Raw genomic sequence first — 25,773 nt, 5'->3', positions numbered from 1 at the left:
ACACCTTTATCATGCAGACACAGAGCTCTTCCTGCTCTGTAGAAGTATCCCACACTTCTGTGGGACTCAGCAGACAGCAATCAAAGACCCTGTGGACCCACAGAGAAGGAAGCACATACAGAAGTCTTCACTATATGGCAGGAGATTCCCACTAAGACTCAGCGCAGTGCCAAGATCTAAGTTGCCACCGCTCCACCTGCATAGTGTGGATCCCTGAAACATCCAGGAGCTGGAAAACCTTATTAGCATGGCTTCATGACGTATTGCATATACCCAATTTTTTCTTGCTTTCATGAGCTAAAGCGACAGGCTCTGCTTTAGTTTGGTTTTTAAACAGACTGAAATAAAGATCCAAACTGCCAGTGGACAGTAGCAGTGGTAAAACTTCAGCACCGACATATCATTTAAGCTTCGAAGGATAGAGCTTAGAACGCCCGAGGTAAATAATAGCCCAGTCTCCATTGTGTGAAACAAGGAGATGGAGGAGAAGAGAGAAACACCAGAGCATCTTGGCCAAGTACATGAGGAACCAGTGGAAGATGCAGAATTGAGTTCCTAGCTCCTACCTTGTAGTTATGTTTGTAGGACAGTCTACCACTGGTGACAGCTTAAAATTTAAAAATAGTTGCAAAAACAGTTTTGCTTGCACTATGGCAAAACAGTACTTTGCCATGCAAAGAGAGCAGTTTCCAGTCACACAGGCATACCAATACATGGAGAGACCATTATTCCCACGTATAATCTCATTTGTCAGCAGCTTGCAAAACCATTATTTTTAAAACAAATAACATTTACCGTTAATTGCTTTCCAGCTGACAAATGAACAAACAGAGGAAACGATACATAAACAGGAACATAAATTTTACAGCACAGCATTTAGTAAACACGCTAGTCTTCCAAATCTGTCCAGTTTGTTAGTAGTAATCTTTAGCAGCCTGGGCTTCGAATGTTGTGTTGTAGAAAGTCTGCACAGCCAGATCACATTTATGCACCTTGTTCCTCAAGGAGACACTCTCTAGTCATGAAGAACGTCCCCTTTTCCAGCAGTTTTTAGTAGTTATTGCAACGAATCTCAGAACAATGATTAGGGTATTAATTTAGTTTTCTTCCCCTCCACCCTCTTCACATCCCTGAAGACTTATAGCTTGGGCTTGTATTATATCAAGAACTTGTAGGACCCAAACTGTTTGCTTCTAGTCCATGCCTGAATGATCAACATATTCATAAGCAGACTTACTTATTCCATTTTGCAATACTACGAATAGACACTGCATAAATGACAAGCCCAATTTCAAAAACATGACTTCTTTGGCCCCTCAGTTTTGCACTCTCCCCTGCATACACCCATGATGAAGCTACTGTAAGTTTTAGAGCTCTGTGCGAGTGTACAGAAATGTGTGTGGAAATGATTAGTTGCGTACCACATCCGAGTTCATCCCACTTCATCACTCCAGCCCTGAGGGCCCAAGTTTGTCCTCAGATTTACTTAAATCCCCACTAAAGTCCATGGGTGATATTAACTCGTATCTTAAGGCAGAGCCGAGTATCAACTGCATGATTTGCCCATCATCAGCTATTCATTGCCATGACTGGGACTGTAAAGATTTCATGGTGCAGGGGGGATGGGGACAGACATTGCAGGAAAGGCTGTCCAAAGCAGTACTGCGTTATGAAAGCATTAGTTCAGAAATAAATAGAACGCAAACCCAAGAGGTTTTAACCAGATTCAATTTTTTTTTTTAAATTCAAACTGACCCAAAGCAAAATTTACATTACAAAGGAAGAACAAAATACATTATGATACTGGTAACACAGTGAGAGAGAGTTGCATGAAGCTAGTTTTGTGGGCAAATTGTAAGTTGCTCTTGTCCCAATGACACTTTGGGCTCTGGAGAGATTTTATGAGAACGAGTTAGGAATCAAGATTTCCATATGGTCCACTCTGCTAAAACACACTACGTGTTCTCTTTTGCTTCAGGGTGTCTGTATGACAACTTAATTATACTATTTCTCTTTGTCCAGATGCATTCTCTTGCTATAGCCAGAAAACTAAATTCTCCACGCTGTCCTGAGGAAGCCAGAGTTATTCCAAGCATGAGTGATAATGAATTAAAAAACCAAAACACTCAAAAGTTTTGCAAACTAACGAGTATTGTCTATAATGTAGTAAATAGTTTAGAAATATGGTAATTAAATAATCTAAAAAAAAAAAAAAACACTCTTACTCTCTGCTGTACATTTATAAACACAAATATTTACAAAAAAAATTCTGCTTTGTTTTTAAAGGATGAGGTTTGCAGTTTGTTAATGATCAGAATCTTTTACTAGTCTGTTTCTTTGGTGTATTGCCAATTTTTAAAAAGGTTTAATAAAGTGTTGAACAATGAATTATAAGGAAATGGAACTAGGCTGTGTAACAAATTTATATTATGCATTTATCCTGCCCCATTCCAGTCCAAAGAGTATGGAGAAAACAAATTCAGTTTGAGTTTTTATATGTTTTTATACCTAGTTAAGGGAGCAACAAAAGAATAGATCCACATCATTCAAACCTAGTTAGGCCTGAATGATGGATAAGCCCCGTACTTTACTCATTTAAGCATGAGCTAAAACTTTAAAAAAGCACACAAACAGCCCCACAGAAGTCATAAAAAACTACTCATAGGCTCAAAGTTAAGCACATGCTGCGCAGTTTGCTGAATCAGGGCCTAAAAGCCAGATTCCAAGCCCAACAGCAGCCTCTCTACTGACATGAGTGGGTTTAGGATAAGGTCCTTAGTAGATCTGCTACTAAAAGGGGCAAGGATTTTGAACGTTTTTCTTTTAAATAAAAGAAAGGCTTTGCACTGGCCTAAAATTTAAGAGTGTTCCCTTTAAAATGTCAGTTACAAAAAACCCCCAAACCTCAAACAATAAATAATGGAATTACATATTTCTTCATTAAATAGCATTTCTGTTACCAACAAGGTCTTTCATAATTTTCTGAAGTCACAGCAGCAGACAGAACAAGCAATATGCCTTGATGTGGGCTTTGACAAGAATACTCAGTTATGTTAGAAAAAGATTATTGTAAAAAATGAAGCTTCACTGACAACAGGGAAGAAAATGGTTTTTAAATCCAAATTTCAGAAGAAAATAGTTAGTTAAATGTTACGGTATTTTTTTTATTAGAACTTCTGAATAATATTAAGGTTCTGTTTCTATGTCACTGAAGTGAAGATTCAGAGTTAAAAAGCTGTCATCTCCTCCTCAACTCTGCTCATTCCACCTGTAACTTTACTCATCATGCCTAGGAACTTAAGATCCAAGAGGTTGATCTTTTCTCCTTTCAGTGTTCATTAAAAGATACATTAGGAAGTCTAGTTCCCTCTCCACAGCACAAATACCACCAATGCATTTTCACTATGCCCGAGGAGGAAGCACTGTAATGAGGAGCATCATCTTGCCCAGTTACTCTCTAGCCTTTTTGCCAAGGCTGCCAACAAGGATATACATTCATAATAAGTACATTGACTCTACGGCATGGAGAGTAGTCCTACAGGCTGCTGCAACATTAACTTTTGGCCACTGCTGAAGGAGGTTGGATTTGAATCAATGAGTTCGGGAGGAAGGATTCCTAATCTCATTACCCGTCCTCAGAGCCACAGATCTCTAAATCTAACCCATTGTTTGGAAACCTGCAAGGCACAAAAGGGCAAGATAATCCTTGCTGCTATGGTTCCTGTGGAAACCTTAGCAATAAGTTGAGTACTTGAGAAAAATGACAATCCCTGGTTTCAAGGAACGAGGATGAACTGGTAGGGATAAACTGGTAAATCTGAGCAGACTTGCTTCTCTGGCTTTTCCTTTATTTTTTTTTCCCCTTAAACTTTTTGGAAGTGGCGGTGTTAAAATTAAAAGCCGACACCATTTCTCTTACCTCCCCACATCCACACACCTCACTGGTATGAAAGTATCACTCATAAGGGTCCTTCTGAAACCAGCATAGCGATACAATAAAAGAAGAAAACTTTTGGCAAGAACCTTATACTGACTCCACAACCCTGTGATAATAAGAACAATGAAATGGCTGCAAATTTGACCCCTTCCTGTATAATGTTGAGGCCTTCACTTTCCACTCGCTACCAGCAACATTTTCATTATTTGAACTTATTAATGCTTATGATTAAAACAAGCAAACAAACCCAGAGAGACAGCAAAATTTGGTTATTGTATCACTCATTAATTTCAGATTAATAAGAACTGATTTAGGCCATGGACAGATTAAAACTGTTGTAAGGGGGCGGTGCTTACTGTTTCATCCGTCTGGTCTTATCCTGCAGCGTGTGAAATTAAAGCATGGTAACTTAACCCCAATTAATCCAGGAGTAAGATGCCTTCATTTCACTTCCACTTACTGCACGACAGAAATGAGCAAACAAACAAAAGCATTACAGCAGAACAAAAGTAACATTCTTCCCTGTTTCTTCCCTGCCTACCTGCCAAAAACCAGAAATTGTTTCTTTTTTCCATACCACCACTGTTTGCAAAATTTAAACTATTAATGCTAAGGGGAGCATTTTTAGTCAGTGCACATATGAAAATCAAGCTAATGGAAGCTTATCAACGGAGGCTACTTAGCTTTGAACAAACCCCAAACAACTGAGAGCCTACCCCGCAAAGACCTGTAATCCCTCTTTAAAAAAAAAAAGGAAAGTATTCTACCACATCTTGGGCATTGAAAATACTTGGCCTGAAAAAGTGAACGTGAAATTTCAGTGCAAACTGAAATACAAATAGCCGAAGTTATACATTCATGAAATTCAGGGATTACTATAAAACGATAATTGCCATGCCATCATAGCATTGCAGTATCAATGCTACGTACGGTAAGGCAGCAGTCCCTAACCTCAGAAATAATACACTGAGGCTAAGTAAGGAACGTAATGGACAAAGCACATCCGAAAACTTATTGCACAGGAGGCACTGCATGAGAAACGGAATACACTGGCTTCCCCTTAAATGTACGTCAAAATAATACAGAGACTATGACTCTGTGCACCGTACTGTCACTTTTAAAAACAGCCGTTATAAACAATAGCCCATTTACAGGGAAATGATAGGAAAAAGCAAAAGGACCTGAATTTGGACATCCAAACTTGAGTAGTTAGGAAAAAGAACAGTATAAAAAGTGCCAATTTATATACCTAAAAATTTAGCAGGGCAACTGTTTTCTGTTTAAATTTCCACATGGCATTTATACAGTACCAACACATCTTGGTTACAATCTCTGTCTTGAAGCTGCAAAGGGATACATGTGGGCAGAGGTTTAGGCCTATATAAGTTCCATCAATCAGCAGTAACAAAGATCTTCCCACGTGTCCCTTGGCAGAACTGGGGCCTTTATTTCCAAATCTCATTTATTAAATAACTGCTCAGCTGGCTTACGACACCACGCATACCAACCAGAACCAATCCTTCCTTCCTTTGAGCAGACCGTGTTCCATCTCTACTGCAAGGCTGCACACTTCATTTAATGAAAACAAAATGTTTTAAATGTAATATTGTATAGAAACCTTGGACCTTGTAAACTTGGACCAAGAAACCAAAAATTAAGACCTTCTAGCGTGTGGTATAAAAAAACCCAAGGAAGTGTATACCTGCCTTCTGACTTCATAGAAAAATCAGAATTTGCATAGGATATACTTTGTGCAAGGCAACCAGCCTCTAAGTATCTGGAATATAACTAATCTTGTTTAGAGTCCTTCTCTTCATGGATATCAGATATCATCAAATTTGTGTTTTAAGTAGTCTTTCATGACCTTGGCAATGGGTAGTTCATCAAGTAGTTTTAGATTTTGAAGGCCTATACACTGACGGATTTTAATTCGGCATAGGTCTTGCAAGTTTCTGGGCTGTCCTGAAAAAGACAAAAAGGAATGTATTAATGTCATGTAATATAAGAAAAATCACATTTAAAATGTGTTGTAAAAGATTAAGCTTTTAAGGTTGCATAATATATTTATTTTTGATGGGTGGTAGAGAAGAATTTCTTCTTGATTGTTGTCTCTCATGAATGAATATTAGAATATAACTCTTTAGGAAATAAAGGGTACTGCAGACACCGATGCACAAGAATAACTGTTCGTGATTAGTTCCGCTGAAGTCAGTACCAGTGCAAGATGAGGTTATACACAAGTGTTTACACAAGTGAAGCAACACATGCTAAGTATTTCCAAAACTGGGCCCTAAACCTGGAGTTTTGATCATGGGAAAGTAGGGCTAGAAGGGACTTCATGAGGTCATCTAGTCCAGCTCCTTGCTCAAAGCAGGATATCTCTGACTAAACCATCCAAGTCAAGTGTCTGTCTTGAAACTTTCTAGGGATGGAGATTCCTCAGCCTCTCTAGGTAGCCTGTTCCAATGCTTAATTATACTTATGTGTAATTATTCTACAGAATCTTAGTATAACAGTCTGATCCCTGTAAAATACCTGTTAAAGTTCAAAGATCAAACCTTGTTTCCTTTCACATACCAAGGCAGTTATTCTCTGCTCAGTCCCCTTTATGGAGGGGGGCAGCCTCTGCAGAAGGTAAGGTTTAAAGAATACAAGGATCAGATACCAGAGTTTACTACTGTATTTTCCCTTCAAATAAAGAGATACAGCTTTTAGACTTCAATACCCCGCCCCAATATATCAATCTTGCCAATGCATAAGTAGTTGGGAACACACATTAGCCATGCCTTCATGACCTAATGCCAACATTAGAGGCATTATGACCTTTCAAAAGAACTCTACTAGGATCCTTCGGAGAGGGAACTGCTGCAGGTTGAGCAAATTTGGAAAACATGTCCCCCCAAAATGACAAAACAAACCTAATATGATGCATATTATGGATTATTGTGGCTCTGGAAGAACAAGGGATCAAACAGATAAGCTCTGCATATTGTTACCTTTAAAAATATATACGTAAACCTAAGCAATTAAAATCAGCATAAAAGCAGCAGATAACCTTATTAGTGGAAATACCTTACAATTACCTTGAAAAGACTGGGCACAATAGACTTGTAAATGCTTAGGCTGATCTCTCAAAATAATCCATCAGCAACAGAAAATCTTACTGCAATCATTTGCCATTTCTTCCAATTGCTATTGCTGAAAGATCACATTTGCATTCCCAAGGGGGGCAAAAAAAGGCATGGGTTTCACTAATATACCTGAACTGTTGTTTTTCACAAGAGCATCAACCATAAGCCTATCAAGCAAAAAACAAACTGAACAATTTAAATGAAATATTTTCCAGTTTCCTCAAGATTTAAACAGAAGCCAAGGCAGAAAGATTCTTACCTCCAAATATGCAATGCGTTTAATAAAGGGATTCCTGATATCTATGCAATAGCAGTAAGCATCACAATAAAATGCCATCTGTGGCTATATGCATTAGGCAGCAAAATTAAAAAATGGAGGTGGGAGAAGTCTCATCTTTTAGAAAGAGCTAATCACCCAAGTGAAAATATGTATCTCAGGTGTGAGATTAGACCATTCATGCTGTCAGTCTAAATTACGCAGCTGACTTCAGTTCACTTGCATTCTCGAGTCTGTGTAGTTACAGGTCTTAGCCAACCTCGAAATTATTTATCTTTTAATAAAACTTATCCCCTCTAACCCATTTCTGTTATTTCTAGTTTACTTTGGGCAGTTGTCAGCACATTGCAGATTCCTCCCTACAGTCAGCTCCCCATTTGTTTTTGTGGCTTTCTTCTATGCAACAGGAGATGGGTCTATTTATTCACAGGTGATTTTTTTTTTTTTTAAGGAGTATAACAAAAGGCCGTGAAGGAATCCTGACAGATACGTTGTGTACAAAACCAGTTTCAGCTCATTTTGAGCATAAATACTGAACTTCAGAAGTATTCAAGTGAGCTGGGAGTTTTTCCTTTTCCATAATCCCTAATATTCCTAGGGGTGCTTACCTTCCAATTATACGAATGCTACCTTTCTAAGTAATATTCGGTCGTGATATTGAGGCTTGCAGTGATGACTTAATACGTGACATTTTCTGTTCGGTAAAGTAATTTTTGCTAAAGAAATGAAGTTATACAACTAAAAAGGCAGCTGAGAGTTTGAACTTCAGGGGCGGAGGGGGAAATATTCTTGGAGTTCAAACCAAGTAGGAGAAGTGTCATTCTCCAATAAATGAATTAATAAATAAATAAATAAATAAATACATGAATTTAGAAGAGACTGAGAACAGGAGTCAGAATGGAAGTACCTTTAAAGTGTAACTACACAAAATGGTGCTTGAGGCTATACATTTTCATGTTGTTTTTTTTTATATATTTGTGTATGCACAATAATACAGCTGGGAGAGAATGATTTTTGGTATCAAAATTAAAAGCTGTTTAATTAACATCCTGTGATCCATTTAAGAATAAAATGGAACAGACAACTTAAAATAGCCAGAAGGAACTGGTCCAACAGTTAATTTAGAGAGCTGCTAAAGACCCGATTATCAAATGTCTGACATTTTCCCCTGAAAAGCCTAAGAATATTTCCTGGGAATGTGCTAACAATGGGCATTTCCGATTTTAAGCACCAGTTACTACATCTAGTGGCTGTTAGTGTCTTAGGTCACGCCTTGCAAATTCCAGGGTTATTAATGCATTTGTGATTTATTAGAAACGGTGTCTAGAGCACTTACTCATTCTTGGTTGCATCTGAATGAAAAGGGAAAAAAAAATAAAGGATTATAGACCAACGTCAGTGAACCTTAGTTTGGCAAATGTAAAACGTTATTAGTAACTTGGCAAAGCAAGACACGTTAAATGATGAATAAAGTTTGTCTACAAATGATTAGGAAGTAACACGTGTGGAATATTTGCTGCATCACAAGTTTGGAAGGATATTAGGACTAATAACACAAACGGAAGTGAACAATAAGGTATAAAAAATGACTTGCAAATCATCATTGCAAAGCAAAGCCATGCAAGCTAGTTCTGTTAATTCCAAACACTTAAAAAAAAAAAACAACCCCAAAAAACCTGATTTCTAAGCTAGATACCTCAATTCCAGGGGTTAATTATGTCAGTGGGTGACATACATGTTGTTTTTTCAGAGTTGCCTTTTCTATTAAGTCAAAGAAAATTACGCTCCTTATACTGAATGCACCAAATTCTTCCTGATTGCTTCTGTATTTACCTACATGTTCCTTTTCCAGTTTTAAGAGGTTTAACCATTTTCACTGATCGTGGAGGCAGCTCTCTCTCAAGATTACTATGTAGCCCTCCCTCCCACCAGTTTCTGAAGTTGTCAGAGTTTAGTTCGATATATTCCACAATACTTCACTGCCAGACTTAATTTTAATATAGTCTAAAAGCAGGAGAGGCCCAACTTCTTTTAAAAGAATACAGTCTACCTTATATCTGTGAGCACCGTTTAGATCAGAGACTTAGGCAGGACAAGAGAAACAGTGAGTTTTAGAGCTCTTTAAAAAAGAATGGAGCAGAGGTTCCCTACTTACTTTCGTAAAATGTGTTTTTTCTAGGCACCCTGCCTGGTGCCAACCTGCCGAGCTTCCTTCCCTTCAGAGCGTGTGGGAAACGGTTTTAGAAATACAACTGCCAACCACTTTGGAAAAAGGGCACTTATGAAACAAAGGTCACACTGTCCTCATTAATTGTTAGTGATACTTTTACTGTGTTAATATGACCTGCCTGTATTCCTTCCGGACTAACTACTCTCCAGGAAGGCACCCCACACACACACACACACACACACACACACACACACACGCGCGCGAGTCAGGGCACATCCAGACGAGCGTACATGTGCGGTATGCGGTGCTGCAGACTAGTGGTGTGTGAAGTAAGCCCTGTTCGATTCGGATTCAGCCTGAATCGGGGACAGTGATTCGATACGTTGATTTGCCCCCGATTTGATTCGGCCAAATCCAAATCTGAAGATTCGATGCCGATTCGGAGAATCAGTGATTTGGCCATAGACACAGCTTTAAATGTTTTTTCTACATACCTTGAGGTTCCAGCGTGGCTCGTGAATGCTGCGGTGCTGGGGCACATGGCGCCTCTCACAGGAGTGCGGGGGGCCCTCCACATGCTTGGCGGTGAATCCAGAAGTGGACCGGAAGTATTTCCGGTCCACTTCTGGGTCTGCTGAGAAGCATGCTAGGGGCCCTCCCCGCACCTACCTGGCTTGGCAATCGGCCGCAGGAAGTCACCAGGTGCCCCCCCCGACCTAGGAGGCACCAGTTGCCGAGCCGGGGAGGGGTGTAGGCGGGCCCCCCTGTGCACACCCTGGCAGACCCGGAAGTGGACCAGAACTGTTTTTGGTCCACTTCTGGGTCTGCTGTGTCTCCCACCAAGTGCGCTGGGGAGCCCCCCATGCTTTTGGGGGATGCTCCATGAGCCCCAACACTGCAGCATTCGTGAGCCCCTGCTACCTAGAAGTATGTAGAAAAAACATTTATAGCCGTCTCTACATCCAAATTGCCAAATCTTTCTGAATCGATTCAGAGGGTTCCAATTCGATTCAGAGAGATTCAAGGGTCCTCTGATTAAATTCGGAGATTCGGCCACTGAATCAGGCCGAACCTCTGCTGAATCCAGTCAAGGACTGAAGCTTTGCACAGCCCTACTGCACACCCATCTGTGGTGCCACACATGGCACATGCAGACATTCCCTGAGCCACTAATTTGCAGCACAGGTGGGGTTTTTTGATGCTGGGAGGTCCTGGCATAAAAAAACCTGCACTAGAGAAAAGCAGGGTGGTGCATGTGGCAGCAGTGCGTGCCAACCAAAACGAGAGCCTTACTGGCCAGAGTCAAGCTCCAGTTGCCAACCAGTCTTTCTGCTGCCGGACTGCCACCACGGGAGCCCTGGGAGACCCCCAGATAAGGCCGCTGGGGCCAGCCTTCCCTATTCTACCCGGGGCAACATGCTGTGCACCAGAGTGCACGTGCATAGGTGTTCCCCGGGGACAAGTAGCAGCCATACAACTATGTGACACTGCTATTTGTCCCTGGGGAAATGCACGTGCACGCTCGTCTGGACACGCCCTCAGTGTCTAAAGCCAAAATTGTCACAAATTTAGCAGCTGGAAAGCCTGATTTCCATTACACTGCCATGCTGGAAATTAAAAGCTTTATTTTTACAGTAACTGCATACCGTTTCATCTTACCTTCTTTCTCTCAGACATTCAATTTCTTAAACATATGATTTAGCTATTGCTCATACAATCCAGTGTTTTAAAAAGGAACATGTTTCCAACATTTATGCCATCCCGGACACTGAAACTGTGGTATTCAAGTGATTGGTAACTCAGGTAAGAGGAAGAAATGGACTGGAAAGAACTTGCAGCGGTGCCAGTAGCAATGATGGAAAAAAGCAAGTCCAGCACAGAATACTTTGATGATGCTCTTCAATGATCGTAATACTTTAGGATTACTCTACCCAACTCTTTCACTTGTGGTATCAATGCACCACAATATAGATGAGAATATTCTACCCAATGTTTCTGGGCAGCATAATCTACCTATTCTCATCTTGTTTTGGTGGCCTGGAGTGATGTTGCTGCTGTAATGGCCCAGGAATGATACAGCAGCCAAGGGTTTTTGTGGGTGATCTCTTTCATTGGACCAACTGCACGGTTGGGATAAACTTAAAGAAGGTTTCGAATGCAAGAAAGGAAGCCTTTTCCAAGTCCTCTCTGCAGCTTACTCTTAAAGTTCATAAAAGCACAATGCTAGGATAGCCTTAAGACCTGTAGTCTCTCCTCTCCAAGGATGGCACAAACCAATTTTAACAAGAGAAGCACAGACTCAGAGACCCAAAGACACAGGAAATGGGGATTGGCTATGAGAACACAAACTAGTCTGTTCTACTCCTTTTACCCAAGAGGAAATCCGCATCTAGCTTGTTTTAGCAAAGCTTTAGATCAGATTAAGTGAAATGTGCACACAATTTGTTATTAAATTCTTTCCTCTTCAATGCTTTGTTCGAACTAAGTAAAAACTGCTATTTCGTGAGGGTTTCTGCTTAATACCACTGGTCAGGAATTCTCTGGCAAAATGTTACTTCAAAAGCATGTTTGGCAAAAATGGACCAATTGCATGATGACGTTTCAAGTTAAAAAAGGGACCCCCCCCAAATCGGGAACAGTTCAATGACAAGGGCATTCTTATCAAGAATGTAGGGGACCCAGGTTCAAATCCATAGTCTTGGCCCCGGGATATGAACTTTAGTCTCACATCCCTGGTGATTGAACTTGTGGCTATTCTGGGGTGTTTTTTCTCTCATTCATCCTTGTGCTGAATGAAAAAAAAGTTTTGAAAACTTGAATTCTAAATCCAGCTGGACCTGAAGAGTAAGAAGTGGCTGGTACATATGGGAGAGATTATCCGAGTCTCCAGAGTCTGGAATAAACTTGCCCCCCCACCCCCGAATGCTGCCATAGGCTTAGCTGGACAAGGTTTAGGTCTCAGCAGTTCAAGAAATGCAGCATGTAGTAATCCAATCTAAAAAGCAGTGCTTAATGACTAGAGTGATCACTTGGTTTGTACCACTGTAAGTGCCAAGAAAAGCCACCGATTCAATCCAATGTATGCAGCACTGGCACTCATTAAGGCCATTCTTCACAGTAACTGAAATGGTCAGATTATTGTGGCTATTGATATAATAGTGCCCACAAAACACAAGGAACTTCTCTCAAACTATAAGTTAGTCCTACAGGATAAAGCCAGCAGTTAACTCATATTTCAAAAACGTACACAATACAAGCTAATTTTAAGATGGAGCTTTTAAACTAAGTTAATGATCACTATACCTCTGCCATAAGGACTTTAAACATTAATTTTTGTTTTTTTAAGTGCTCCAAAATATATAATTCACCATATTTGAGCTTTAGATGTCCATATATTTCAAAACAACAAACATGCAAAGACGCATATTTTGGGATTTAAAATTTATATATGGATAACCCCAGCAAGTAGTAAACTTTAAAAAAAATAAAAGCACAGAAGATACATTAGTGATTTATAAGTAACTGGGATTTTAATAATCTAAACTCTACAATTTTATCAACATACTACTTGTCAGCAGTAATCAGTAATTTGACTGAAAGGTTGTCTTTGAGCTATGTATATAGTACTAGCGCTTTCACCAAAAAATATCTTCAGTATCATGATTATATAAATCCCCTTTGATCAATCTAGAAGAAATGAATAAACGGATACGCAAGTTCAAATGCATGAACGGCTATGCGAGTTCAATGGAAGTGGCACCTTCCATTTCGCATACTTGACATTTTACTGAATGCTGCACTGTGTTCCGTGGAACAAAACCACCCTTACTTCACATATTTGAATAGGAATCGTATATACTTATTTTCACATAGGGATATTGAAACAGCGATGAGGAGACAGCAGTTTCAGGAGAGCTATCTGACCACAACCCCCCCCCCACACACACACACACAGTTGTTGTCTAAAGAGCAGATTTGATGCCAACTCTTCACTTTTAATGCCAATCACATAGCTAAAACTGCATGCCGAGCTTTGAAAATGGAGCCCCTTTTTTATCCTTAGTGAAAAAAGTTGGGTTGTGACAATTCTCTAAAAAAGGCAATCTGATCCATCTCCAATGTACTACATAAAAGCACCAGAAATTGTTTAAAGACTGTCCTGGTCTTTGAACAGCAGTTACTTTACTAGCAACCCCCCAAAAGTATCATGTGACTCAGTCTACATTTTAATTTGACTGGTCTCACTGATAAACAACTGATTCCTATAGCCTGCAAGCAAAACTCAGGCTGACAAAATAAATCCTATCTATTAGAGAGAGATTACTAGCATCTAGCAAGGTAATGGATTTTTACAACTTCAGCAAGTTTCATGCCTGTTACAACACGCTAATAAAACGAGTAAAGTTGAGAAGAACACTGCTTTCCCAAAAGATGATGTGCATCCAAGCAGGTGATTTCAAGGACTTAATGCTTTCATTTTGTTATCAGAATTGTAACTATGGACACCAGGATTTTATATTAACACTTTTCTCAATACAGGAATTAAACTATGCAATGATTAAAAAAAAAAATCAAAGGGTTTTGCTTTATTTTAACTGGTCATTTGCCCAAATTTTTGCAAAAAGGTTTTCAACTATAAACTTCCCAGGAAGTGAAGCTCCTACAGGTTTCTTTATAGGTCTTTCTTTTTTTCTGGAAAACGTCATGCACGCGTCTGGGGTTATGTGAAATATTCTAAACAGATGATTTAAAAGTCCTTTGTCAAAGCTGGTGATTTGCCATTTTGAAGATGTAGAACTATCTTAATACAGATTAATTATTAGCGCTTAACCCATTTGAGGACTTTCCAGATCTTAGTCATAACATGCTTGTTATAAGTTACAACTGTTAATACATATACTATGCAGACCGTGCCACAGAAGATACACTAGTTAATTCAAAAGTTCCTCTCCAGATGCATGTGCAAACTGTGATTAAACTAGGTTACAGGATCAGGGAAGTGGAGGTGGGGGGGGGGGGGGGGGGGGGGGAACGACAGGAGAGGGGGCAGCAGGGCAGGGTGTTTTTAATTGAAGGTAGTGCTGAATTGAAGAATTTGCTTCCATTAAGTAGAGTAACAGTGTTCTCTTGCATGCTTTTTCTTCAGTTACCAATACTTTCTCAACATGACCTAAAATTTCAAAAAAAATGTTTTCTTCTGGGATGGTAATTATACATGTAGATAAATATTATTCGTGCCATATGCAAGATGCATTTTTCATTCTGTTTTTAATGGATTCAAACTCAACCCCACTAAACGCTCCAGAATATTATGCAGGGGCTGGTAATGATCTCGCAATCCTAAATTTCTGCCAGCACATGAGTAAGCAACTCTTCATTTAGAGTCTCAGGACAATTAAGGCGAGAGGCCTACTGGCTCCAAAAAGGAGCTCTCTCATCCATTGAGATCAGCTATAAGGATGTTCACCCAGTGAAGAGTAAAGATAGAACTCTTACAGCACTTTTCACCTTGAAATAGGCAAGTATTATCTATTTTTACATGGGGGGTAAAAAAATAATAAGACACAAAGATTAGAGTCATTTGCTGAGGGCTGAGTTAGCATTAGAGTCGGGGATTACAATTTAATTGCTCCCAATTTCCATCTCTGTCTTCAAGTGTTTGAGAAGCTGGAAGAATCTAACTTCCACTCCTTTTGGGATTCCTTTAAAAGTGCGTGTGACTGTTATTTCTGCCTGGGAGGTATACAAAAGACATTTCCTCAGGTCCAGAAAAACCCAAATCAGCCAAGCAACCACCCAAAAACCAACCCCAAACCAGATCTTTTTAAAGACATTCAGTTCTAAGAATGAGCGTGTATTAAAGGGCTTGGCCCCTTGCCTACTCTCTGTTTTAGGGCACTGCAGGCTCCCTGTATTATGGCTGAGATCTTTATCAATTTGCACAGTGTTCTGATCCCTGGTTCAGATAAAAGCTCACTTTTATCAATCCCTCAAAAGCCAATAGAGAAGGAAATACACTGTGTCCTCAATTAAGTACACTGGCTTGTGCCTAGACTGAAAAACAGATGGTACTTGTCTTGTCTGAAGTGTGCAGTCCTTGCCTTTGAAAGCACGTTTTAAAATATTGGCTTGATGCCCTTTGCAAATTAATTCACATAATTATAAAACTTTGGCTTCTAGTAGTAAATCTGATATTTAAACAGAGACCATTATGCCTGATTTAAGACATTCCTCCTGACCTCTGGGTATGCATACAAAATACATCAATAAAGATATTCATTAAGCATGCTGGATTAACATCAAAACAAAACACCTTCCCAGGCCTTTAAAAAAAAGAAAATCAAGACTGAGCTACTCTGCTGCTGAGCATGATGACATTTCAGGCATGGGCATCACTAGAAATCATTATCAGCAGGCGATTGGCAAGATAGGTGACCTACCTGGGAACATCTACCATCAAAATTCTAGGACAGATGAAATATGTAGACCATGAAAACACAACAGAGAAAGGGTACCTGGGAGGTCCATACTGATAAGTAATGTCAGATCACTATTGTCCCACTACAATAGCCTTTACGATAACATTTATATTGCTCATAGTCATGAGGCCAAAGCACCACACAAAACAAAAAAAGCCTCAATGACAGATGTGCACTAGGGCTGTGCAAAACGGCTGTGTTTCGATTCGGTTTCAGATTCAGCCATTTCGGAGGGACAGTGATTTGTTTCAGTGTTTTGGATCACTGTTCTGTTTCGATTCGGCTGAATCTTTTTTGAAGTTTCAATGCTGTTTTGGTGATTCGGCCATAAGCTATAATGTAGAACCACTAAAATGCCTCTAACTGTAATTTCTTGCATGATTCGGATGACAATTGCAGGGATGGTAGCTCCTTCTGAGGGCATGAAGCCTGCCAGGTTTCAAGGAGATAGGTGTAGGGGTTTCTGTGAAACTGCACCTCAAACTGTTCAAAGCAAAATTCGTATCACTTATCGGCAGCGGCAGCATGCTGTCATCCTGTACACAGATCTGGGGGTCTGCGCCACCCAGGAGGGCTGCGGGGCTGTCAGACTCCTCTCAGGGCACGTGGTGCCCCAGATCTGCATGCAGGATGACAGCAGGCTGCCGTCCCTCCCCCAGATTGCTGGGATTGGAGGGACCTCAGGGACAGATCACAGACACTGGCCAGCTACAGATCTCAATATCAGAGCAGTCCTCCCCCCACCCTTCTTAGTTTCTGTTTCCCTGCAAGCCCAGCTCCAAAACTCTGAAGTTTTCCGAAACGTTTTGGATGATTTCGTTTCGGAGATGTTTTGGAGCCTTCCATTTAGTTTCAGATTTGGTGTTTTGGGTGCCGAATCACCTCCAAAAATGAAAAGGCTGCCGAAGTTTCTCACAGCCCTAATGCGCACCCTGACCTCAAAACAAAGGAAATGGTGGCCTCTGGAAGGGGTCTATCATCCAAAATGCTAAACCAAAAAGGTTCCAGATTATTGCTAACAGTGTCTATTGTGGCAAGGCTGGCCACCATGGCTGTCATGGTGACCACAAATTCTTAAACTGACCCAGATGAATTACCAAATAGATGCTCAAATCATCCAGAGCAATCAGTTACCATGGAGAGCAACTATTTACTCAGCGTTCAGCTAAGGATTTTGACATGATATAGGACAGCTCCTATTAAATCAAAACCGACTCCTTTCTTAGACTCAAAATAAATGGACACAATTTGAGTGGGAGTCATCCAATCACAAGCATCAGTACAGATGCAAGCTTAGGGGCTCCATCCAGCTTGACGATGGTGGCAAGCTTGTTAGCCCTTGGAGAGCATACATGAGCTCTATAGTGCTGGTGAGGTTATGTTGCCAAGAAAAGAATCAGGAAATGACCAGCAAAACTGATCTTTCAAACCCAGCCTTCAACTTGTAGTCAATTTAATCCTACCATGGTTCCCTTTGCCTAACACAAGAGGGACTAAGTAGCTAAAGATCTTGTAATTGATGCTACTTTCTCCTCCATAACTCCACTATTTTTCTATAGTATAAAGTGCCGTAATTCCTTTAGTTACCCAAAGGTCATCACTGAAATGTGAGACAGCTTTGACATGTGGATAATCAAATAAGGATCATAAGGATCTTCATCTGCTTCTGGGCAGGCATATCAAAATCATTTATGGATTTACTAAACAATCTAGAAGCCAAAAATTTAAAAAAAAGACCCTCCCCCACCTCCCTCCCTGCTTTACAATCAGATTCAGTCTCTTCATATTCATCCCCATCACTAGAGTACTACTGGTGGTACCAGTAATTCCTACATGCCTTGCATTCGACAGGTCAATGAGAATGTGTTGCTATTTGGATTGTTTTTAAAGTAGGCTGCTTAGTCCTTCAGGACAAAGTTTCCAGCCGTGCTTTGGAAAAAGAGAGAAGATTTGCTGAACATTCTCAAGTGATTTAAAGCTGTCTAGCAGTACATTAATGCTATTTTTGTAAACTCAAATGCACGAGCATCCCCTAAAGAGAAGAGAATCGGAAAGTTTTGGTGTGCTGAACATTTGTATTTTGCACATTTTAAAGACTTCTACTAATTAAAGCTACAGGATACCACTTCAAGTTTCAGGAGATTTGAACGCTGTGGAATAATTTTTCATTCTTTCTAGGAACTTCCTACAAAGGAGTTCCTATTTAAGTTTTCAGGATTTTTCTTTTTTGGTGGGAGGGGAAACTTTAGATATTAGAAACAAGTTTTGGAAGCTTGAAAACTACTTCCTGTGTACAGTTAAGTTCTACTAAGCCTATGGAAACTTGGATATTATATCATCCATAAAAAACCTTAACAGTACTGTTAAAATGATGAGCGTCTTCTAAGAAGTCAGGAAAAGGGACAATCCAGTTCTGGATAAAGTTATTCAGTGAAATTAAAAACAGTTATTTTTGCTTGCATTTCTTGTTACTGACTTCCACCTGTCCAAATACTGTATCTCTAGATTTCAGATGTTTATGAATGCCTTTAGTGAACACTGAAAGGTGAAAACCTGAAGTCATAGCCAGTTCCAGTTCCAAATGCTTCACTGTCAACAATTTACAGTTAACATCTGATTTTTGTCAATGAAGTTTCAGTTTCTCTAATGCCTATATTGTATATGGTGCTGAACCTTTATGGTTTGAAAACACAAAATGCAGAAGCAAGAGAATTATGTTTGGGCTTTTTAAAAGTCCTATAATACTTTTCAGTTAGAAGCTCTCTCGTTGAAACACTATCCTGGCTGGGCAAGGAATAATCAAGCCCTGTTAGAATCATTAAGAATATTCTTAATATCACTGTTCTCCTAATAACATCTAACACTTTGCAGGCTGTAGTCATAGGTTAAAAGTTTTCGGAATGAGATAAGTACTTCAGCAAGACAGCTGTTCCAACAAATCACAACAGGTACTCTATAAAATATGCCATGTCCCATGTACTCAAGACAATTTAAACTTCAGAAGTGAATACATTATAAGAACTTCTCTCTCCTCTCAAGAGTGCTAACAAAATAACCAGAACTAGTGCTACCATCTGTGAATGTACACAAGTTGCAGAAGGTAGGGAAGGCTGGAAAATGCAAGATACTCCTTGCTTTCCCCATCATGGGGGCAGGTTGGAAGAAGATCAATCAAGGAAAAAAGTTTTCTTCTGCTCTGGGCATAACGCCAGCTAACTTTTGAATCTCTTCAGGACACCAAATCAATCAATCAAGCCTAAGAATCTAAGCTTTGCTTATGTGCAAGGCCAGTCCTAGTAAAGCTATTATTTTTTTATTTTTTTTTATGAAGGCTTGCAATATGTTATATATTTAAACAAAGCTTGCTTTAATGGGACATCCTTAGAGTTCACTATTTTTGTCAAATAAGACACCCAACCCTCACCCCCAGTGACCTTTTCGTGCATTTAACTAGGAGTGAGGTGCTACTCTAATATTTTCCTAAGGCTAAACCCAATGATATCAAAGGACAATGCATCTTTTGATTAAATTTTCTTACATACTTGTCACTTCTTGTAAGAAATCCAGACAGGGTCGGCTACTTCCAGAAATACTTATTGAAACAGCCAGTGGGGTCTGTCCTTCATAGTTCCTTGTATTAGTGTCTGCTCCATAATTATATAACATTTGCGCGCAAAGCACATCATCTCTAAGAGCAGACAAGTGTAATGGTGTCTGTCCATCTTCTAAACGACCCAAGTTTGTATCCGCCCCTCTCTGAAGGAACATTCGGCAATAAGAGTGATTGCTTTTGATCACAGCGTATCGTAACAGGAAACCGTTCTGAATGTCGATGTTGGCATTGTGATCCAGAAGGATTTTCACGCAGCTTGACCTCTCACGAATAATGGCCAGTTGAAGCGGTGTAGTACCTTTATCACTGAGTGGATCAACCTCCGCCTTGAACTCCAGCAGGAGTCTGACAAATGAGTCTCTGCCATAGTGGGCTGCTACGTGGAGGGGAGTCCAACCATCATTGCTTTTTGCATTGATAATGTCACTTCTATACTCAGATTCCAGCATCAAGCGTGCAATCCTTGCTCGGCCATGCATGGCTGCATAATGCAGAGCAGTGAAGCCTCCAATTAAGTCCTTAACTGTGGGATCAGCTAAAGTAAAAGAATAGAAAAAAAACACAGTTAGACCTTAAAAGCACAAAAAGCTGATGCAACAGAGAGTCGAATTGCACTCGATTAAAAAAAAAATTTTAAAAATGTATATTTCAAGGAATATTTGAAATGGTTTGACAGACTTCAAACTAATTCTTGCTTTTATGGACTAAATTCCACTAACAGAAGGTCAAAAGATTTTTTTCATTAAGTGAAGGTAAAAAGTGGACTAGAACAAATGAAGTTATTTACACACACACGCACGCACTCTTCCCATAGCTCACACGCATCCTTAAACCAAACAGCTCAAACTTCCTGGTCCATGCAAGTCTACCGTAGCTCTACAATATTATGCCTCTTTTTCCGTTTTATTTTTCTGTGTGCTGCTTCTTGCTCTTAAAAAGAAGCATGTGTAGCAACATCTGTTGTCCCAAATTGCGGATGTTTTGTGGTCTGGCAAGATGGTGTTGTTTTTAGGGTGTAATACTGTATTAGGTAAAAAGTTTCTCTGCGGTCTGTAGGATTTCCAAAGCATGCAAGATATATGTTATTTCAGATTATCTTGATAAAGTCTGTTTTTATAGATGAAGAGTCTGTTCTGAATTTATAGTTTTTACAAAAATTTAGGATTTTACAAGAATGTAAGCATGCCATTATGAGGGAGAGGGGAAGGGGGAAAAGAAACGTCAATAAAAATGATGGACAGATTCTCCCCTCTAACAGTACAGAAATTCAAATGGATCCAAGTTTTAAAATTAAATAACCAAACTAATTCAGCTAATTCCAACACAAACTTCCCACTTCCAATTTCTTTTTTAGTCTTTCTTCCCACGTACATCATCCAGTAAGTTGCCTACTAAAATGGTCACCATTCCACCATTACTTCTTACCCCGCTGGCAGGACAGGCTGAGGACCTTCTCACCCCCTCCCTCCTTACTAGTGTTACCTAGAAACATAGGCATCTTCTATGCATTTACATTATGCAAGCTTAAGTCTCCCAATCAAAGTCTCTTGGTGTGTGAAGAGAGGTACTGTCCACATAGAAAACCAGCCTTAAATTTGATACCATCTTGACACGGGTTCCATTCCAACACCCGCTCTACTCCCATAAATTTGCTCTGGAGGACAGATGTGATGAGGAGCCAAAGACCACGTTATGGTATGACCCTTCCTCCAGAAGGTATAGAATCAAACAGAGCTCCTTTTGGAGGCTATCAATACTCTTCCAATGGGAATTACGCTGCCCAGGAGAAATACTCTCTTCACCTACCCCTATTGTACTGTATACATATGGCCAAATCTTCTGCTCTGTTCCCAACCCTTGCTAGCCAAGGGAGTAAGAAACCAACTCTAGCTCAAATGGCAACTTACTACACAAATGAAGCTTATAATAAGACACAATACGAGGAAAAAAACAGAAGGAAAAACCAAGAGAAAAATATCCAGTCACAGAACAGGTAGGATTTTCGCCCCCTTAATATGGTTCTGAGAACACACCTGGGACTGCGCTGGGATATATCTTGTTACTAGAAATATACTGGCAAAATATAGAGTTCAGGGAAGACTAAAAAAAGAGATCAGAGAGCTTGAGAATTTTTTTAAAATTATTGTTTTTTAAATTTATCACTATTATTAAAGGTGGAAAGTTGAAAAGAACCAAGTAATCACACTGTATCCAAGCAGTTAAAATGGAAAAGAGAAACCACTGACAGAAGTTATAAATTGAGAGGAGGAAGAAGTTATTGTAGGGCCACCTCAAAGCAGTGAAAGGATATTAAGTAAAAGCTGAGGTTGGATATGCGGACAAAGCTGCTGACAGTAAGAGCTGTATTAGGATGGGGAATAGGAAGCAGCAGAAACTTCAGCACTTGGGAAATTTCGAGTGAAGTCAGGCAAAACCAACGTGGGGGGAAACAGTCCTGAGTTAGCAGGCCGATAGGAGTTCACAACTAAGGCTGCACGCAACGGCAGTGTTTCATTTCGACTTCTGTTTTGACAGAAACAAACTGTTTCGCTGTTTCGACTTTTCACCCATAGGCTATAATGGGGAAGCACGAAACTGTCTATGACTTTGTCATTTCTTGGCGGATTTGGATGAAAACATCAGGGATGGTAGCCCCTTCTGAGAGCATGAAGCCTGCCAAGTTTCAAGGAGATAGGTGAAGGGGGGGGGGGGGGGGGGGGGCGGGGGACTGTGTGTGTTAAGGTGCAGCTAGTTTTCCATCCCTCCCCCAGAGCACTGGGACTGCAAAGGACCTCAGGGAAGGACCACAGTCACTGACCAGCTACACAGTCAATATCAGAGCAGTCCTTCCCTCCTCTTCCCCCTCCCTCTCCTTAGTTTCTGTTTCCCTGCAAGCAAGCCCAGGTTCGAAACTCAAAACATTTTGAAACTTTCAAAATATTTCGACTTCCCTTGTTTTGTTTCGAGGCCGTTTTGAAGCCTTTTGTTTCATTTCGATTTCACTGTTTCGAGCTCAAAACATTTCAAAATGAAACCCAGCGAAATTTTGCGGAGCTCTATTCACAACTGTGACTTGGCATCTTTCCTACCATATGCTAAAACAAAGCACACACCATGTTGCAGAAATGCCCAAAGACTAATTAGGGCTGTGCGAAATGGCACCGTTCTGTTTCGACTTGCATTTCAACGGAACAGCGTTTCGTTTTGAATTTCATTTCTATTTGAAACTGCTATTTCGTTTCGTTTTTATCGAAACGGTTCACTGCTTCAATGCTGTTTCGACGTTTCGCCCACAGGCTATAATGGGGAAGCTCGAAATATCCTATAACTTTGTCATTTCTGGCCTGATTTGGATGAAACTTGTTGGAATGGTAGCCCCTTCTGAGGGCATGAAGCCTGTCACAGTTCAAGGAGATAGGTGCAGGGGTTTCTGGGAAACTGCACCTCAAAAATCTTGAAACAAACAAAAAAAAACAACTCATGTCACATGTATGTTTTAAGCCATAGTGGGGTCCAAACTGCAGGCATGCTAACCCCTGCTGAGGCCACAAAGCCTGCCAGCTGTCAAGGAGATAGGTGCAGGGGCCTCTGGGTTCTGGGGCTCTGCACCTCTGGATGCTGTTGACAGGCAAAACTTTTGACATGGGTGGGCGACACTGTGTGTTAATGTGCGCCCTCACTCAACTAACACCAAGGCAGAAAGCAGAGCAGGTCAAACAATGCTGCCTTTTATGCAGTTTTTCCATCCCTCCCCCAGAGCACTGGGATTGGAAGAGACCTCAGGGAAGGATGACAGTCATTGGCCAGTTACACGGTCAATAATGAGAGCAGTCCATTCCACCCCCTTGCCCCCTCTTCCCCCTCCCTCTCCTTACTTTAGTTTCTGCTTCCCTGCAGGCAAGTCCGGCTTGAGCTTTGAAACTTGAAATGTTTTGAAAATTTCCAAAGGTTCCACTTGCCTCGTTTCGTTTCGAGGCTGTTTCAAAGCTCTCTGTTTCATTTCGATTTTGCTGTTTTGAGCTCAAAATGAGTTGAAACAGTGTTGAAATGAAACTGCTGGCCCTACTAAATATGAGAATTCAGATAATGAGCATCAGTTGCTCCTACAGTTCCTATTTTCAGACTGCTCAGCCCATTTTCTAGAAGAGCAGTTTCCCAACTAAAGCCTACAGCACTGAATGAGTAGGGCTGCAAGTCCCACAAAAACCGACGTATACCAGGAATGCAGTTGTCACAGAAAAAAGAGATTGTAGTCATAGACCCTGCCATCCTCTCCTTCAGCTCCTCTGCAAGGCATATCAGCTGCACATACATGCTGTATCTGATGGGCCACCACATCACGTACTTAAATAAGGTGAGCTGGTTTAGACCAGTGGTGCTCAATCTTTTATTCTTGCAGGCCAGATGTGTGGTGCAAGGCTGGTCTGTTGGCCAAATCTGATCAATGGGCCCGATCCGATGTGCAGGGCTGGCTCAGCACGTGGCCCCAGCCCTCCATGCCAGTTCAGGCTTCATCTCTAGTCCCAGCCTCAGCCCCCTGCACCAAATCACACCAGCAGCCCTAGTCCCTGCATGCAGGATCATGCCACCTAGTCTACAGGCTTGGAAATTTTGTGGTGGGGGTGGTGACAGTGTTAATTGCAGATGCTCCCAATGCCAAATTTCCTGACCTATGGGATGCCTTGCAGGCCAGCCTATTACTGTGATATTACAAGTCTATGCCAGCTTGAGACTCAATTTGAGCAGCTGTTGCACAGCTTTCTCCCTGCCTTCCCCTACCCTGCAATGGCTCTCAAAAACAAGGGCATCCCTTTTAAAATTGCTTTACAGTTCCCATCCCCGGCAAATCCAATTGTTCCGTCATAAAGACCAGCCAAGTACCAAGCTCTGTGTAAGAGATTAGTATATCTCAGGAAGAGTGAAGAAATCCAATTAATTGTGTAAACAAGCCATGTAACCGATAAGCTCTAAGAAAGCAAATATGATGGACAGCACCATATGGTAATGATATTTTAATTCCTATTAAGATTATGATTTTTTACTGGGCCAATGATACCAATTTTCTACTCAATTAAATAGCCAGATCATTTAAACAAAAACAAAAAAAACACAACAAAAAAAACGAGACAACCCCTTGCTGCTCAGCCAGTGCTTTGCTGCCATCTTCTGGAGAAACTATAATGAGCTGTACCATTTTCCCCTAATCTCCAAGTACATTTAATTGCTATATTAAATGTAAAAAGCACCTACAGTTATCAGCAAACTCGTTAATGACAGCAAATTTGTAACCCTGAGGCAGCAACTGTTCAGTGGGGCAAAGCACATCTTCTTTCAAGAGAATAAGTTGTTGGTCTAACATAGGCAGACAAGGTTCTTTGGGTAAATCTGATATCTTTTATATTTGGCAAAATTCTTCAACTAGTTGGAAAAATTCTTCTTTGCAAGCTTTCGGGTATAAATACCTTCGTCAGGCTAAGGAAGCATCTGCAGTTGGTGTGCGCTCTTCCTGGATAAAATAAATAGTAAAGACCAGCCTGAAGAGCCAGGGGACCTAAATAAAAAATTCACAAGGGGAAGCAATTGCTAAGACTTCCACTATGTTCTCAGGAAGACTATAGGACAAACAGTTAGATACCTGAAGTGTTGATGTACTAATGCAAGTAGCATGGGAAACACAAAGGCAGAACTGGTTGTCCTAGTACAAATCGAGGAATTATGATGCAGTTGGGATTATAGAGAGGTGGTGGGATAGTTCATGTGACTGGTGTATGGTTGTGGACAGGCTTAATTTGTTCAGGCAGGGGGAAAAAGGAGGAGATGTTGCTCTATATATAAAGGGGAAATATATGTGTTCTGATGTGCAGTACAAAGTGGAAGATGGGCATATTGAAAACCTCTGGTGAAAGATAAGAGGGGAGAGTAGCAACAGCAGTGTCATGGTGGGTGTCTGATATAGGCCACCAGACCAGAGGAAGAGGTGGATGAGGCTTTCTTTAAACAACTGACAGAAGCTTACAAATCACAGGACCTGGTTTTCAGGGTCAGGGTGGCTTTCCATTATTGGGTTATCTGTGCAGAGGGAAACAGCAGTGCACAAGCAGTCCTGCAAATTATTGGAGAATGTGGGGGATTCCTTTTTGATACAGATAGTAGAGAGACCATCGGG

At 40.6% G+C, this 25,773-nt stretch overlaps 1 protein-coding gene across 3 annotated transcripts in view; it reads right to left on the bottom strand.

Moving 5' to 3' along the window:
* Positions 1–446: 446 nt before the first annotated feature.
* ASB7 (ankyrin repeat and SOCS box containing 7) overlaps positions 447–25,773 on the bottom strand; it is a 48,999-nt gene continuing 23,672 nt past the window's right edge. For all 3 annotated transcript variants that reach the window (XM_006020069.3, XM_025199571.1, XM_025199570.1), the window contains exons 4-5: positions 19,537–20,142; positions 447–5,899 (exon numbers count right to left, since the gene is read on the bottom strand). In XM_006020069.3, coding sequence (XP_006020131.1) covers positions 5,760–5,899; positions 19,537–20,142 — 746 coding nt within the window. In that variant the 3' untranslated portion in view covers positions 447–5,759. The remainder of the gene's footprint in view (positions 5,900–19,536; positions 20,143–25,773) is intronic.

The sequence above is a fragment of the Alligator sinensis genome, unplaced genomic scaffold, assembly GCF_000455745.1.
Source record: "Alligator sinensis unplaced genomic scaffold, ASM45574v1 scaffold210_2, whole genome shotgun sequence".
NCBI classification, from domain to species: Eukaryota; Metazoa; Chordata; order Crocodylia; family Alligatoridae; genus Alligator; species Alligator sinensis.
This window is presented reverse-complemented; position numbering and strand designations above follow the sequence as displayed.